Source organism: Alosa alosa, chromosome 8 (genome assembly GCF_017589495.1).
Source record: "Alosa alosa isolate M-15738 ecotype Scorff River chromosome 8, AALO_Geno_1.1, whole genome shotgun sequence".
NCBI classification, from domain to species: domain Eukaryota; kingdom Metazoa; phylum Chordata; class Actinopteri; order Clupeiformes; family Clupeidae; genus Alosa; species Alosa alosa.
The window spans coordinates 3,580,463-3,594,748 of NC_063196.1; the positions used below are offsets into that span (position 1 = coordinate 3,580,463).

Here is a 14,286-nt window from a genome sequence, read left to right on the forward strand (position 1 = left end):
CTGCAGTACTTCTAAATTGGTCTAAAAGTATCCTGAAGAAATTCGTCAAATGAAATCAGATGGGAGCAATTCCTACATATGAGTGTATTTTAATAATGTAGCCTATGCTTTGATTTACCTTGGCTCCTGTGCATATGCCACATTGATCCAAGTCCTAATTTTCTACTCCTAACTCTTCCTTGGGGGATTGTGCAAAAGTTGTCATGTGCACCAGTATAAATATTCGGTTCTCAAGAAGTTTATTTGCATGGTTGTCACTATCTGAGGGTCGCTCGACCCAGAGCAGTTTCCAAAGTCTCCCAGCGGCTGACTTGTCAGACAGAAATAACAAATAGCGAAGTGGCAACAGTGGCGGCAGCCATCCGCTTCCCCTGCTGAGGTCTCACCCACCGGTCCTCCCGTGGACACGGCCGGGGTCATCTGGTTCTGGCATGGGGTCAAGCTCACCAACAGCTACTGTATTTCCCCTAATGAAATCATTTGTCTTGGTGTGACTATGAGTGCTTCGCGTGCACCCATAATGCAGGAGACTTCCAAGCCCCTGGTGTTGGGTTGCTGCGGCCTGGTTTGATCATTTTTTTTCTGGAGGAACTTTTCATCTGAAGAGAACCACGCTCGGTCTGAATAGTTATCTTGGCCAGAAGTACAGCCAGAAACTGATGACAGTTCTTTCAGGTCGCTATCGCTTTTCGTTAAGCGGTAAAACATTTCCTTGAATGACTCCTGCAAGCGAAACAGAAGTCAGCCTGCTGGTATGAGGTAGCTGCTGGATTTGGGGGCAGGCTTTACCCATAACCTAAACTTTGAGAGAGGCAGGAATTTGGCCTGCTTGGGTACTTAGGCTGCGAGGGAGCGAAGGGGAGAGAGGGATACAGTAGGAGGGAAGGAGAGGAGGAGTGAGAGGAAGAAGGGAGGGGAGAGGTGGAGGGTAGTTATGAGTAATTTTCCCCAGTGCCATTTACCTTGTGAGGGCTTGCCTGGAATTTAAAGGCACTCTCCACAAACCATGGAGCGTGTGCTTTTCATTGGGAAAGACATAGAAGAGGTGCTACTCTCTCTCTTTCTCTCTCTCCCCCATTCCCTTGTCTTCATTTCCCTGCTTTCCCCCCACTCTAACCAGAACAGTACCAGGATCAGAATGATGAATGTATTCTGTCTATCTTGCTAATCCCTCTCTTTCAAAACATGTCCTTTCAAAAAAGAAAAAGAAACACTGAAATCCTTGATGGTATCCAGCCCTCCCCTCTCTCCCTCGCTGTCCAGAGTTTGGACAATAGGCCTACAGTGGCCTCTGACCTGAGGTGGACTCATTCAGTGGGCAGGGCTCTTGGAGCGAGTCCCGGCCTGTCGTGTTCTCCGGCACACACTGCTATATTTTGCCTTTGGGCCAAAGAGCCACCCTCGTGCATCTTCCTCTGAGTGCTGCTGAGGGCTTTTCTCTGTTCGGTTGGGTCCATGGCGTCATGCTGTTCCACTTTCCACAGGCCCCTTGTCTCTCCCGTCCTGGTTTAAAACCCAAACCTTTTCTCTGTGTCTTGGGGATGGGGGCCATGTTGTCTGCATAATGTACTTTTACTGGAATCAATGCAATGGCAGGAAAATTTCCTCTTGGGATTCATGATGCCTCTCAGCCACTGGAATGGTCTGTGACATCACTAGGGAAAGTAGTGGAATAATTGCAAAGCGTTATAATAGTTTTCAGATTTTGGTACTTTATGGCTGTACTTTAAAATTATGTGTCGGCTGTCCAGGGACATGCTATAGTCTGCATGTGGCAGTGGACAGCCATGACATGGAATTAATTTGTTCCATACAGTATGATGGATATTTCTAAGTATTATTTGCCTTTCCAAACAATTACCAGGCGCCTGAATTCCCATCTAATTTGGTAATTGACCAGAGGGTAAAAAGTAACATCCTCAACAAAACAGTAATTTTCACTTCAGCCACATGGACATAGTAAATGACTTTTATTTTAAAGCATGTGTGTATGCTTACATGTGGCCCTCTTCTGAGTGGTTAGCCTAATGTTCATCATATGCCGCAAATGGAGAAATAAAAGTTCAAACAGCATAAACAAGAAGAAATGAGAAACCAAAGCTCAAGCCTGCAGTGCAGCCGAGTAGGTGGGAAACAGACTAGTGCTGTGGTTCCTGTGCGGCCGGCTGGCCGGCTGATTTGGTCTGGCCGTGGTTTTGTAGCAATTCGTGTGGATGCGCCACCTGAGAGGCCTCTTGAGGGATGGCCGTTTTTGCGATCTGGCATTTGTCAGAGCGGGTAATACGTTCAAGCTGGCTGCCGCCCGCCACCGCCACTGCTGCTCTCCCCCATCCCAACCCCGGGGACGTAACTAAAACAAACGTGGAGGGGGTAGACGGCACGCTTTTTTAACACCTGCAGCCACTGACCCCCCTCCCCACACACACACACACACACACACACACACACACACACTCTTCCCCGCTCTCACTTCAAACATATAGTTTTGTTTCCAGGCCGTCTCCATTTGCTCTGCTGGCGCCTGTCACAAGGGGAACAGGCAACAAACATCGCCGGCAGATTTCCTCCCAAGTTGGAATTTCATCTCCGAGCGAGACGGAGCGAGCGGGCGGTTTTGCGCCTTTCGCTCGGCCGTCTCAAGGCTACGCTCCCCCCTGTTGAAAAGGCTGAAAAGCTAAATCAGATCCTGCTGTCTGGAGATGGAGTACAAACAGCAGGGTTCTGTGCTTGTTTGTGAGGATGCTGTGTGCACTCGTGGCTCGAGGAAACTGTTTTGTTGTAGTTGGAAGCAATATGGGGCTTATACATAATCGGCCACAGTTCACTCTTTGCCCCTGAGACTGAGACTCATTATTTCAGGCAGATTTGGAGGGAGACAAAAGACGAGAGAGAGAGAGAGAATGACAAGGCAATACACATGTATATCACAGATGGATAGAGGTAGGAGGATAGGAGGATAGGAGACAGAAAGACAAAAAAAGATTGAGAAAGAGAAAGAGAGAGGGAGATGGATACCCATGGGACTGCGAATGTGTCAAACACCCAAGCGGGGTAGTGAATTTACTGTGGTTTTGCTCAGCTTTGCCTCATGAAGGGCTTCGGAAAAAAACGGGCTGTGGGTTGCCGGCAGGAATCACTTTTGCCAGATTCCATGTGAGCGCAGACTGCTGGTCTTATTTTCCCCTCCCCTCACTTTTCCTTCTCTCTTGCCCCCTTTTCTCTCCCTCTTTTTCTCTCTCTCTCTCTCTCTCGCTCTCTTCTCCCCCTTCCCTCTTTGTCTGCCTCCCTTTTTAAAAGTCCATACTCACACAGCTTTGAAAAGAAGACTTTTAAGTGATTAAAGATGGAAGTGAGCAAAACTCTTCACTAATGACAGCAGCCGGATCTCTGAGAAGGAAGCAGTCGTCCATATGTGCAGTGCGGAGTGATCTCTTTTAACCTCCTGCACACTGTATTTTTTTTTTTTTACGTCTTTCAAAGGTTCAATCTTCCATGCTCACACCGCTTTGAAAGTGGGAGCTCTTTAAAATGATTGAGTATGGAATTCAAGTAAATCTTAACGAAAGGTGGCTGCTGTTTCTCAGAGAATGAAAGACAGAGTATGTGAACCCTCCACATGTGCAGTAAAATTAAGGAAATGAGAATTAAGCCAGGGCTGGAATGGGACGCCTAAAAGGAATATTGTCTTTGATAGATTATTTCTGGCGTGGCAGTTGGAAAGACTTGCTCTGAAATCAGCCACAGCTTGCTTGCTGATCTATAAAATTAAACACATGCTTTAAAGGTAATCTCTGTGGCCCTTCAATTCTTCATAAGACGACGAAAATCATTTTTCCCCCTCTGAACTAAACGTCCCTGTATTTATTGCTTAAATGGACATGTGTTTTCATGTTGAACGGATTGGAAACCCTGACCCTCATATTCATCAGTTATTTCTTGTGGGTCTCAGTTTGATTCCCAGTAAGCAACAGAAGATAATGGATTTTTCAAAAGCAGAAAACCCCTCTGGTGCTCTGGCCGAACGTCACTGTGTTATAACATAACTCCATCATCTCAAATATGCTGAAATCATTGAGACAATCAGGCACTGACCATCTGTGACTGAAGGGAGGTTTTGAGAGAAAAATGACATCCATAAACAAGGGACAGAGGTGTACCAAGCGGCTAGCATTCCCCAACCGGTGCTCAAGCAGCGCAGCGCATAAGGCAGGCTGAGCATTTGGCCGCAGCCCCTGTGGCTGTGTGTCAAGTTGAGTCAGTGCTGGGAGGATTCGAATTGCCTGGATTCTCTGCCTGGGCGTGACACACACCAGACAATGAATGCAGCAGGTCTGACCACAACTGGCATGGAAACACTGAGCTGCAGACATCACAATTGATATATTAATTATTGCATCCGTTTTCATTAGCAAACACAGGCCCCGGGAGGATGGTGAGCAGCACGTGTCTGCTGACTTGTGTGAAAAGTCTGTAAATAATGCTAGGTGGACTGGCCACAGCCACTTGGCCCGTATGGGAGTTGAATCAGAGTTGGCCTCGCTTTGGTGAAACAAATCTGTTGGTGGTGCGCAGTTCTCCCATGGCTCGGGCTCAGGGAAGGGCACACAACATGACCGCATGCTCGGACACTCTTACTTTTACTTCCCCTGTGTGTGTGTGTGTGTGTGTTTGTGTGTGTGTGTGTGTGTGTGTGTGTGTGTGTGCTGTGCAGATGGCTCAGATCTGGGGTGAACTCAAGAAGGAGTCTGCTGTTCACTGTGCAATAATTTAGTGTCAGAAAAAAATGAATGCACCCCATCTGGAATAAAATACATCATTGATCAAAGAGCGTCCCTCATTCCAGGCACTTAAAGTGGTCTGGTGACCTTCAAGCTGACTTTTTATGGAGCTCTGCGTGGCTTTCAAACAAGTGACTTCAGTGCCAATGCATATATCTTATCTTTCTTTGTAGTCTTTATTACCTTCACCAGGTGTGAAGCTATGTTGTCCCCTCTGTGGATTTATATCTTGTATTAGGATCTTTTTAAGCCACACACCTGCACAGATGACAAGTGGGTAGAACGGTAATGGAGAAAAATGACTTTTCCACTACCATGCATCAGAATGTCCTCAGGAAAAGGAGGAGTTCATCCCATTGAGTCCATATGAGTCCCTGAGCTGCACCACTGAGACCTGGGATGTGAGGTGTTCAGTGATAATTCTCAGTTGATTGTCAAGCTAGTTCTAAAATATGTCCCTAAATTATGATTTATTTCACAAGAACACGCATAGTGTGCGTGTGTGTGTGTGTGTGTGTAAGTGTGTGTAAAGGGTGATCCATTAAATCTACTGTAAAATCCTTCCCAGGAGAAGTATTTAGGTAATGTTGTTGGGTTCATGCAGTGTCTCACAAAGTCTCATCCCACCTTTTTCATGTTGTTTTTTTGCTTTCTCTCTCTCTCTCTGTCTCTTAGAGGTGGGTTCCCCTAGAGACCTGGTCACAAGTGATGTCACAGAAACCAGCTTTGTGGCCTCGTGGACTGCTGCTCCTGGGGGCGTGAGGTCCTACCGTGTCCGCTGGAACTCCCTGTTCACCCAGGAGTCAGGAGAGAAGGTGGTCAGTGCGGGCGAAACCTCCACCATCTTGGATGGCCTGACCCCAGAGACCCTCTACCGGGTGTCCGTGTTTGCTGCATACAGCCGAAAGGAGTCTGAGCCGCTGACTGGAGAAGAGACAACTGATGGTAAGTTTATAGTCAGTAAGTAGTGTTGTCGAAACGTAGAGACTTAGATTGCTAACCAGACTGTAGTATAGTTATTACCCACAGCCACACAGAGTCAAGCCTTTCTAGGTAAGGGGTTAGAGATTGGAAAATACTTTCAGAAGTGTCATTGTGGTGTATAAATGCTCGGTCAATTTCCCCTGAATAAACAATGGTTAATAAAGGCGATATTTGGATTAGGAAGTAAAGCAACCTCCCATGCTATTCAAAAGTAAATCAGGAGCCATGTTAAGTCCTGTCATGGGCAGCCATCCATAACATTGACTGTCATGGCATTCTGTTTTCATGGATATGTCACGGTTCTATCAGAATATCTTCCACCGCATCTAAAGCTCTGAAAGCAAAGTGACTGTGTGGGGGCCTTCTGTTTCTTTTCCTGCATGGGAAAATCACACAGGGCCAGATGTCTATTATAAATTATAAGCTAGCATTTTCATTAGAGCACAGCAACATCGGATGTAAACACAAAAGCATACCTCAGCATCCCTCTCAGAGCTAGAGCCAGACTTTATATGGCAGTAATATTTTTACCAGCTTGTCTGGCTCAGTCTTCCATTAATGTGCCTTGGAAGCATTCTTCTGCCTTGAGAGTGGAGCGATTGGACACTCCGCCTCCAATGAAACAGCTGGAACGGTAACCAATCTGCTGCTGATCATGCCCGCTAACCAAATCGGACTAGTTCTGAAGTTAATTGACGTCTTGACGGAGTTTACTTTCAACGTGCCCAGGTCTGGACATGTATGTCTGATCTGTAAAGCTCACTCATAATCTTCCCGTAACTTAAGTGATGACAGTCCTCAGTCTCTACCACAAACACTGAATGAAAAGAAATGAAAAGCCCAGAATAGGAAAAAATAAATCACTTCGGAGTCCTTTTTTGGGATGGATTCAATAAAAGCGTCTGCTAAATGACTAAACGTTTTTTTTCTTTTTTAAAAAAGGATTGGTTCATAAGTGGAAAATTTAGATGCTCTCAGCAGTTTTTCTGCTGACAGATAGCCCCACACAATAAGGAAAAGGGATTGAATGTGTACAAAAAGGCCCTTTCTTTGGCCTGCAAGCTGTGCTTAGTAATGAGCCTGAACTCTGTTTAGTAACCAAAAGCATTGAGCCATGTTTAAACTGATTAAGCTTCTCTGAAGGTTTTTTAAACTTGTTGTGAAGACCCCACTGTGAACTATCACTAATCCCAAGGGTCTTCCACACCTGCTTTAGATATATGCAGACAAGTTCATACTTGTCCATCAACACAGTGAAATATTGGAGTTGAGATAACCGCCAGTAAAAAGTTCTCATATTCTTGGAAATTTTGGTTGGAACACTGCTGAACATTCCACACGGATTGAAATTTTGAAAATTTTTGTGGAAAAAAGTCCAAATAAACACGAAATGACCAGGATAGGTGAGGGGGTGATTTTCAACATGTCAAATCATGACAACACAACCATAAATCAAGCAACCTGTGCTCAAGGAAGCCAGCCCTATCTGTCAGTCAGATGGCCGTATTTTCCAAACATTTTTGTTTAGGCGATAAGATCTGGCAAACAGTCTCTCAGCCTCACCTCTAAGTGTCTTCTCCCTCTCTCCTCCCTTCCCTCCCTGACTCTGCACTGACATCAGCCTCCGCAGCGGCCAAGAAGCTGACCGTGTCGGACGAGACCGAGCGCACCATGCGGGTGACGTGGCTGGCGGCGCCCGGTAAAGTGCTCAACTACCGGCTGAAGTACTCGCCCCAGGCAGGCGGTCGTGAGGTGGTGCTCAAGGTGCCCAGCAACGTCACCACCACCGTCATGAGGAAGCTCCAGCCCATGACGACCTACGACATCACCGTGCACCCCATGTATAAGCGCGGAGAAGGCAAAGCAAGGCAAGGAGTAGGAACGACACGTACGTTGGTCTATAAATTCAACCCTCCGACGGGTCGCTGTGCTGTGCTGTGCTGCGCTGAGCTGGAGAGCATGGTGGGATTGCGAGGGTGGTGTGGGGGAGGGGGGGGTTGTTTGATGAAACCCAAGAGCACAGCTTATGCTGGGGAGTGCCCACACATGTGCGTAACTAATGGATTCATTAGAGTTACATGTTTTGAACTAGAATGATGGATCTCATTCTTCCATGTAGCAAGGATGGAAAAAAATATATATATTGTTAGGGGTCTGGATTTGGCTGCTGTTGCAAGATTGTGGTTGAACTGCTAATCTCTTGAAATGAAAATGTGCTGATTTTTCTTTCTGTTTTTTTTTTTCTTTCATTTCTGCAGTCTCACCCTATAAACCTCCCAGGAACCTTCAGACCTCTGAGCCCACAAAGACCAGTTTCCGCGTGAGCTGGGACCCAGCTCCAGGCAACGTGAAGGGCTATAAGGTCACTTTCCACCCCAGTGACAATGATGTGGACCTCGGGGAGCTGCTTGTAGGCCCTTATGACAACACAATCGTTTTAGAGGAGCTCAGGTAATTTATGAACTTAGCAGAAGTAGTATAGCCATTGGTGTTTGTCTAGCGGGAAGTATTTGGCAGTTTAACAGTGCTACTGCTCTCATTAGAAACCAGGATTTAAAGTCATTTACAAAAGTAATAGAATGCAAATGGTGGAGCTCTGTTTGCTCTCTCTCTGAAGATTTAGGGGTAACTGGGTTTGTTTCTTCTTTCCCTCAGAGCTGAAACAAAATACTCAGTAGCTGTTTTTGGAATGTTTGACGGAGGGCAGAGCATGCCTCTTGCTGGAGAGGAGAAGACTACCCTCTCGGACGCACCCGACCCCCCCTCCTTTGAGGACTCTGGTAAAGCTTTGTGCACCAGCACCATTCACAGTCACCAGAGACAGTATAGCCATGCATAGTCCAAATTACAGAGGAAGTAAGCCACTGATGCAACCATAATTATGACCACAGCTCCCATGGTAGCTGCCACCACAACCACTGTGTCTGCAGAATGGCTACTCTGTCGAGTGCACACTAACTCCATAATCAAAACAGTCTGTGAATACAATACAGATCATAGCAAGGCCAGGGACTGATAATGTAAACTAATTACTGTAGCAGCATTATAGCTGGCTCTGCTCAATGACATCTATCTAAAGATCTGAAGTCCACTTCAGAATGGTATTCAGATCATTTACACGCGTTAATACTTTGAATTAGCCTTGGTCTGTTATTGTCCCCTATTTTGCCCAAATCTGATTAGCCACACTGCATTCTTACCCTTATGAAACAAGGCCAGACATGACTGTGGAATGAACAAACAAATAAGGGTGGCTGCTGTTGCATCTGTGTTTTGCATATATATTAATGTGGCTGTGTGTCCATAGAAGCAAAACACCCTAATCCATATTTCCTTGTGGCAAAGAAGGAGCAATGGAAACATTTCTCCGCTAGCACTTAAAATGTTTTACGACTTGGAGATGCCGGGAGAGAAAGAGAGAGAGAAAGTGTGCAAGTGAGTGCCAAAAAGGGACAGGCAGCAGTGAGATGGTGTGTGTGTGTGTGTGTGTGTGTGTGTGTGTGTGTGTGTGAGTGAGTGAGAGAGAGAGAGCAGGAAAGTGAGAAAGACTTAAGCAGTGGGTTTCAGAAACTGCTCGACGGCACTGCACAGCCACATAGCAGCGTGAGGCTAGGAAAATGTTATGTTTTTCTTGAGACTCGTGTGATGCTGCCCTGACCCTGGACATGCACCCCCTTCCCCCGTAATAGAGACCAGATTCAGGGACCCGCAGCCGACCTGACGGAGCTGTCGCCTTCCAGTCTCTGGTGTTGAAGTGCCCTGCCCAGTCACTCAAGCAGAACACAGGGGGAATCGTTCAGTTGGGCCGCACACGTGTATGAGGCTGGAGGGGTGGGGAGGCAGTTTAGGTGTTCAGTGGAAAGTTCCGTGTGTCTAATGGAAAGCTTGGTGGGGTGAGAGGGATGTTTAGAATGATGCTTTCAAAAAGTCCAGGAAGACAGTCTGAAAATGTTTGGTATGTCATGGTGGCCCTGGGGAATTGCCCAAGGAAATGCCTTTTGATTTAGAAACACATTAGGGCAAAGTTTGGTGTGACATCACATATACTATACAAAAAGGAATGTAAACACATAACAGGAAAATGAGTGTACAACAATGCAAACTGGTGAAAACTAGTTTTGCTTTAGAAGCCTAACATGTATATGATACACTTCGGACAACAAAGATCCTCACACATGCCTTTGTAGTTACTCCTGAATGAAGATTTCAATAATAACCTTTTTTCATTTTCAGTTGCAGAACTTACACTCTGGCAGCACACTTTCCAAAAAGTGTGTGCCTCTATTCTTTTGAGTCTTTTAAGAAATCCCTTTTAGCTGCACAGGTGTCTAGAGCAGAAATTGCTGCTCACACAAGGAATGCACAATAATTCTCTTGAAGGAACAGCTCGTAGATCATGCTTCAGGGGAGCTCCTTTTGTTGTTCTGCAAGACAAAGTCCATGACCGCTCCAGACACACTCCAAGGCCATGGGCCAGAAACAAAAAACGCTTTTGGATATAACAGGAAGGATGGAAGATTAAGGAAGAAAAGAAGATGAAGATATTAATTCATCCAGTGCAAAACAAAGGAAATGTTTTTGTGACAACTATGAACTGCTACTATGATTGCTGTAATTGAAACAGTAAAATATGTATGTCAATATACTGCTTTTTGCTTTGTTGTTTTTTTTTTTTTTTTCTTTTTTATATCTATTTTTGCTCTGTGCCAGAATGGAAATGGGGCCATTTCCTTTCTCAGGTCCTCTCTCTTCCTCCCTCCTTCCCTTACTACCTCTCCACTTCCATCCCTTAGTATTGTTAAGGTCTTTTGAAGGTCATTGTTTGATATGAAAGTTGCCTCTGTGTGAATATGACCTCCTTCCTCCTGACAGGAGCTCAGTGTAACACCCAGGCAAAGGCAGACATGATTCTGCTGGTGGACGGCTCATGGAGTATTGGTCGCCTGAACTTCAAAACCATCCGCGCTTTCATTGGTCGTATGGTTGGTGTCTTTGACATCGGTCCACAGAGGGTCCAGATTGGTGAGTGTTTGATCTGTCATACAACCTCTGACACCAGAGTTAACTCTTCTTTAAAAGAATGGATTCTAATAGTCCAGGATGAGTTTGTTTGACTGGGATAGTTTTCGAACTCCTTCAGGCTGCCGTAATAGGCCGGGAGTTCTGATGATCAAGAAAAATATTCTGTAACACTTTATTTTAGCAAAGACATGTTAGCCATTAATACATAACTAATATGTGTGGTAACACTCCATAATAAGGTGCCATAATAAATAGCAAACTAACTAGATGTACCTCATAGCGGTACAAAATATGACTGCTGCTCAGTCCTGTACATCCTTTCCCGAAAATAAATCACACTAATCAATTTGTCTCCATCTTTTACTCCATCCCCCACTCTTGAAACTTTTGTGTATGCTTGTTTGACATGCCTGTGTGCGTGTGTGTGCGGCTGCACAGAAAGTAGCCTACTGGCGCTGAAAAGGTGAATAGATTGTTGAATAGCCAAAGAAGTTGTAGCATTGTTATAAAACATATTTAAAATCTCTAAACAATCACAAGTAGGGCAGTTCATCACAGTTCATCCATTGCAACTGGATTGATGAAAGGTCACTTACACCTGTAGGCTACATTGTATTTGGGAAAAGCAAAAGGTATCAGCATAATGTTATATTTTTATTTATTTATTTATTAATAAACAAAAACATCTGTCAGTTCCATGCCGTTTTCAACAGCTATCAAAAACAAAGGTCATTTTTGGATAGATGGATTTTTTGGGAATGTTTTTTCTTCTGCATAAGATTTTAGTCATCTTTAGTTCATGTGATAGGCCTACTTTATTGTCAATGCACAAATTGAGTAACAGTAGTCTGAAACGAAATGCTGTTTTACATCTAACCAGTGGTGCAAATAACTGACATGTCCAAATGGGGCTTGATGAAATGCGTCGCTAGACTGTTCATACACATTTTAACGGGCCAAAGTTGAAGAGCTGTTGTCCGGTGTTGTTCGTGCAAATATAGGCTGATTCATGTTCCCTTGCATTGTGTAACTGAGGTCCATGGCTTGTCTGGCTTTCACCAGACCAAGCTCAATCTTTTAAGAAATCAAAAAATAAATAGCGGGCAGATCAGACTGAGTTCACCCAGCATAGTCCATAGGCGCCCGATATTGTTTCGATATAATTTTCTGATTGAGATATCCACGCTCTGGCTATTCTAAATGCAAAAATGCATCAGGGAGTTATGACAAAACTAACAAACTAGATCCTAATAGAAAGCTGTTAGCTTCCCTAAGCTACAGGTAGGCCTATAAGGTAGGCCTATTTACAACATAAATTGTCAATAGGCTATGCTGGCGACACAAATACAATCTCCTTTGGAAACCAGTGGCTTACGCCTTACAGTATCAAGCGGACTTAAACTGCCATATCGTGCGAAAAGTTGTAATAAAATTCACGCAGCTCCATGAGTCAAGGAAAGCGCGAATGAAGTAGCAACTTCTAAATGGGACCCAATACACAGTAGCTTAAGGTGTGTTGCTAAAGCAGCCATAATGAAATGAAGGTGTCATTGTTTGGATACTTCACACACACGTGCTTTTTAATCTCACAGACTACAACTACCAAGCTGGAATCAAAGCACATCGATTCCCCTCTCACACCCTGCACGCACTTCAAACAAATAAACAGGCGTCTCAGTCTCACGCATGTATAGGCAAAACTGTATCAGACCGGTGTAACTTTGGTAAATCTTCCATTGCACAGAATGATTTTTGTAGCACGTGCAAATGACAGTCGAAAGATACAATTACAGTGCTGCTATCAATTTGCTTGGTATAACCACATTTATAGTTTTCTACAAATGCAATCAAATTGGCTTCCATCACTCAACCAACACTAACGGTAACATTAACCTAGGTCCTTATTGATATTATAAGATTAACGTACCTGCAGTAAAAACCAAGCATGTCCGATAAACATTCTCAGATTTATTTCGGCTTCAAGAAGAAATGGGAATTACATTCCATGTGAACAGCGTCCTATCCTTATTAGACGTTCTCTGCCGTAAACTATAGTCCTTGTAGGAAGCGTCCATTGTTTTTCCAACCCACTTTTAACTTCCAACAAAATTACATCTCACTGCAACGATGCGCCATCTAGTGGACAAACGACTACTTATCGCCAATACTGGAAATGCAGCCATGATGATGATGATGAATATTTATTTTGGCTTTCTTCTAATACCGATAGTATGTGGGTGCCTGTGTGTGTGTGCATGTGTATATGTGTGCACCGCCATCTACAGGCCGATGAGTGTACAGTCACTAAAGGTACACATAACCTAATTTTTTTAGACCCCCCCATGGATGAAATTCTACGAAACTTGGCATACCCCCAGAGAATGCCAGGTCAATCATACACATAAAATTTGGTGCAGTTCTGAACATATTAACTGAAGATAGGGGTGATTAAAGCAAAATAATATTGCATTTTCATTTTTTACCGGGGGGGTGCAAATCACAAATGAGTGATTATTGGCCAGATTGATGTGGGCCCTTGAGACCAACATACCATAAAAGATTCTTCATCCTCAGTGCCACGGTTCAGGTAGTTATTTAGGAAAAACTGCTTTTTTTGCGGGACCCAGCACGGGGAGGGCCCCCGGGGGCTAAAACAAAAAATTTTTCAAAAGTCTAGTGGGGCTACATACCCACCAAATTTCATGTGCTCTGGTGGTTCTGTGTCCCCGGTATCGTTGACCAAAAATTCAGGAAGTAGATGACGGGAAAAAAAAAAAAAAAACTTTGACAATCCCTATATGACCGCTTCGCTAGCGGCGGTCATAATAATAAGTCATTAACTTTTCTATTAACATATAGTTTGTAAATAAACATTTAACATTTAAGTGTTAGAAATAACTGTTAATTAGTGCCAAAAAGACATTTAGTTAACTATTAACACATATTAATACAATATTAGTTAATAGATTTGCTAAAACATTAACATACAGATTTTATGCAAACAACTAATATTTAATTAATCATGAAAAAACTATTAACTTGTGCCAAATAGATATGTTAGTAACAATTAACAAATTTAAAGGTGTAGGTTTTTGAACGTTCTAAGTTTCGCAACAATTGAAGGTTCTAAAATTCTATGTTGAATTCAATGAACCCAGATATTCTTTAGAACGTTCATTTCTCAACATTCGTGACGGTACTCCTTTAAGGGTTAACAAAGGGTTAGGTAATTACTAGTTTGCTATTTATTATGGCACCTTATTATCAGTGGTGGAATGTAACGAAGTACAAATGCCGTTACTGTACTTAAGTACATTTTCCACGATTTGTACTTTACTTAAGTAGAATTTATAGTGCATACTTTTGACTTTTACTTGTTACATTTTACAGCAATTATCTGTACTTTTACTCCGCTACATTTCTATAACACCATCGTTCCTTTTTGTGATACATTTTATGATCAGTTTTTTTTTTCTCTCTGACAAACACGTTTTTGTTTTAC

At 43.7% G+C, this 14,286-nt stretch overlaps 1 protein-coding gene across 1 annotated transcript in view; it reads left to right on the top strand.

Annotated features, from left to right (window-relative positions):
- The window catches only part of col12a1b (collagen, type XII, alpha 1b), a 75,002-nt gene that overhangs the window by 13,147 nt on the left and 47,569 nt on the right, over positions 1-14,286 (top strand). Inside the window, 5 exon segments of the mRNA XM_048250212.1 lie at positions 5,454-5,723; positions 7,384-7,650; positions 8,021-8,213; positions 8,418-8,542; positions 10,635-10,784. Coding sequence (XP_048106169.1) covers positions 5,454-5,723; positions 7,384-7,650; positions 8,021-8,213; positions 8,418-8,542; positions 10,635-10,784 — 1,005 coding nt within the window.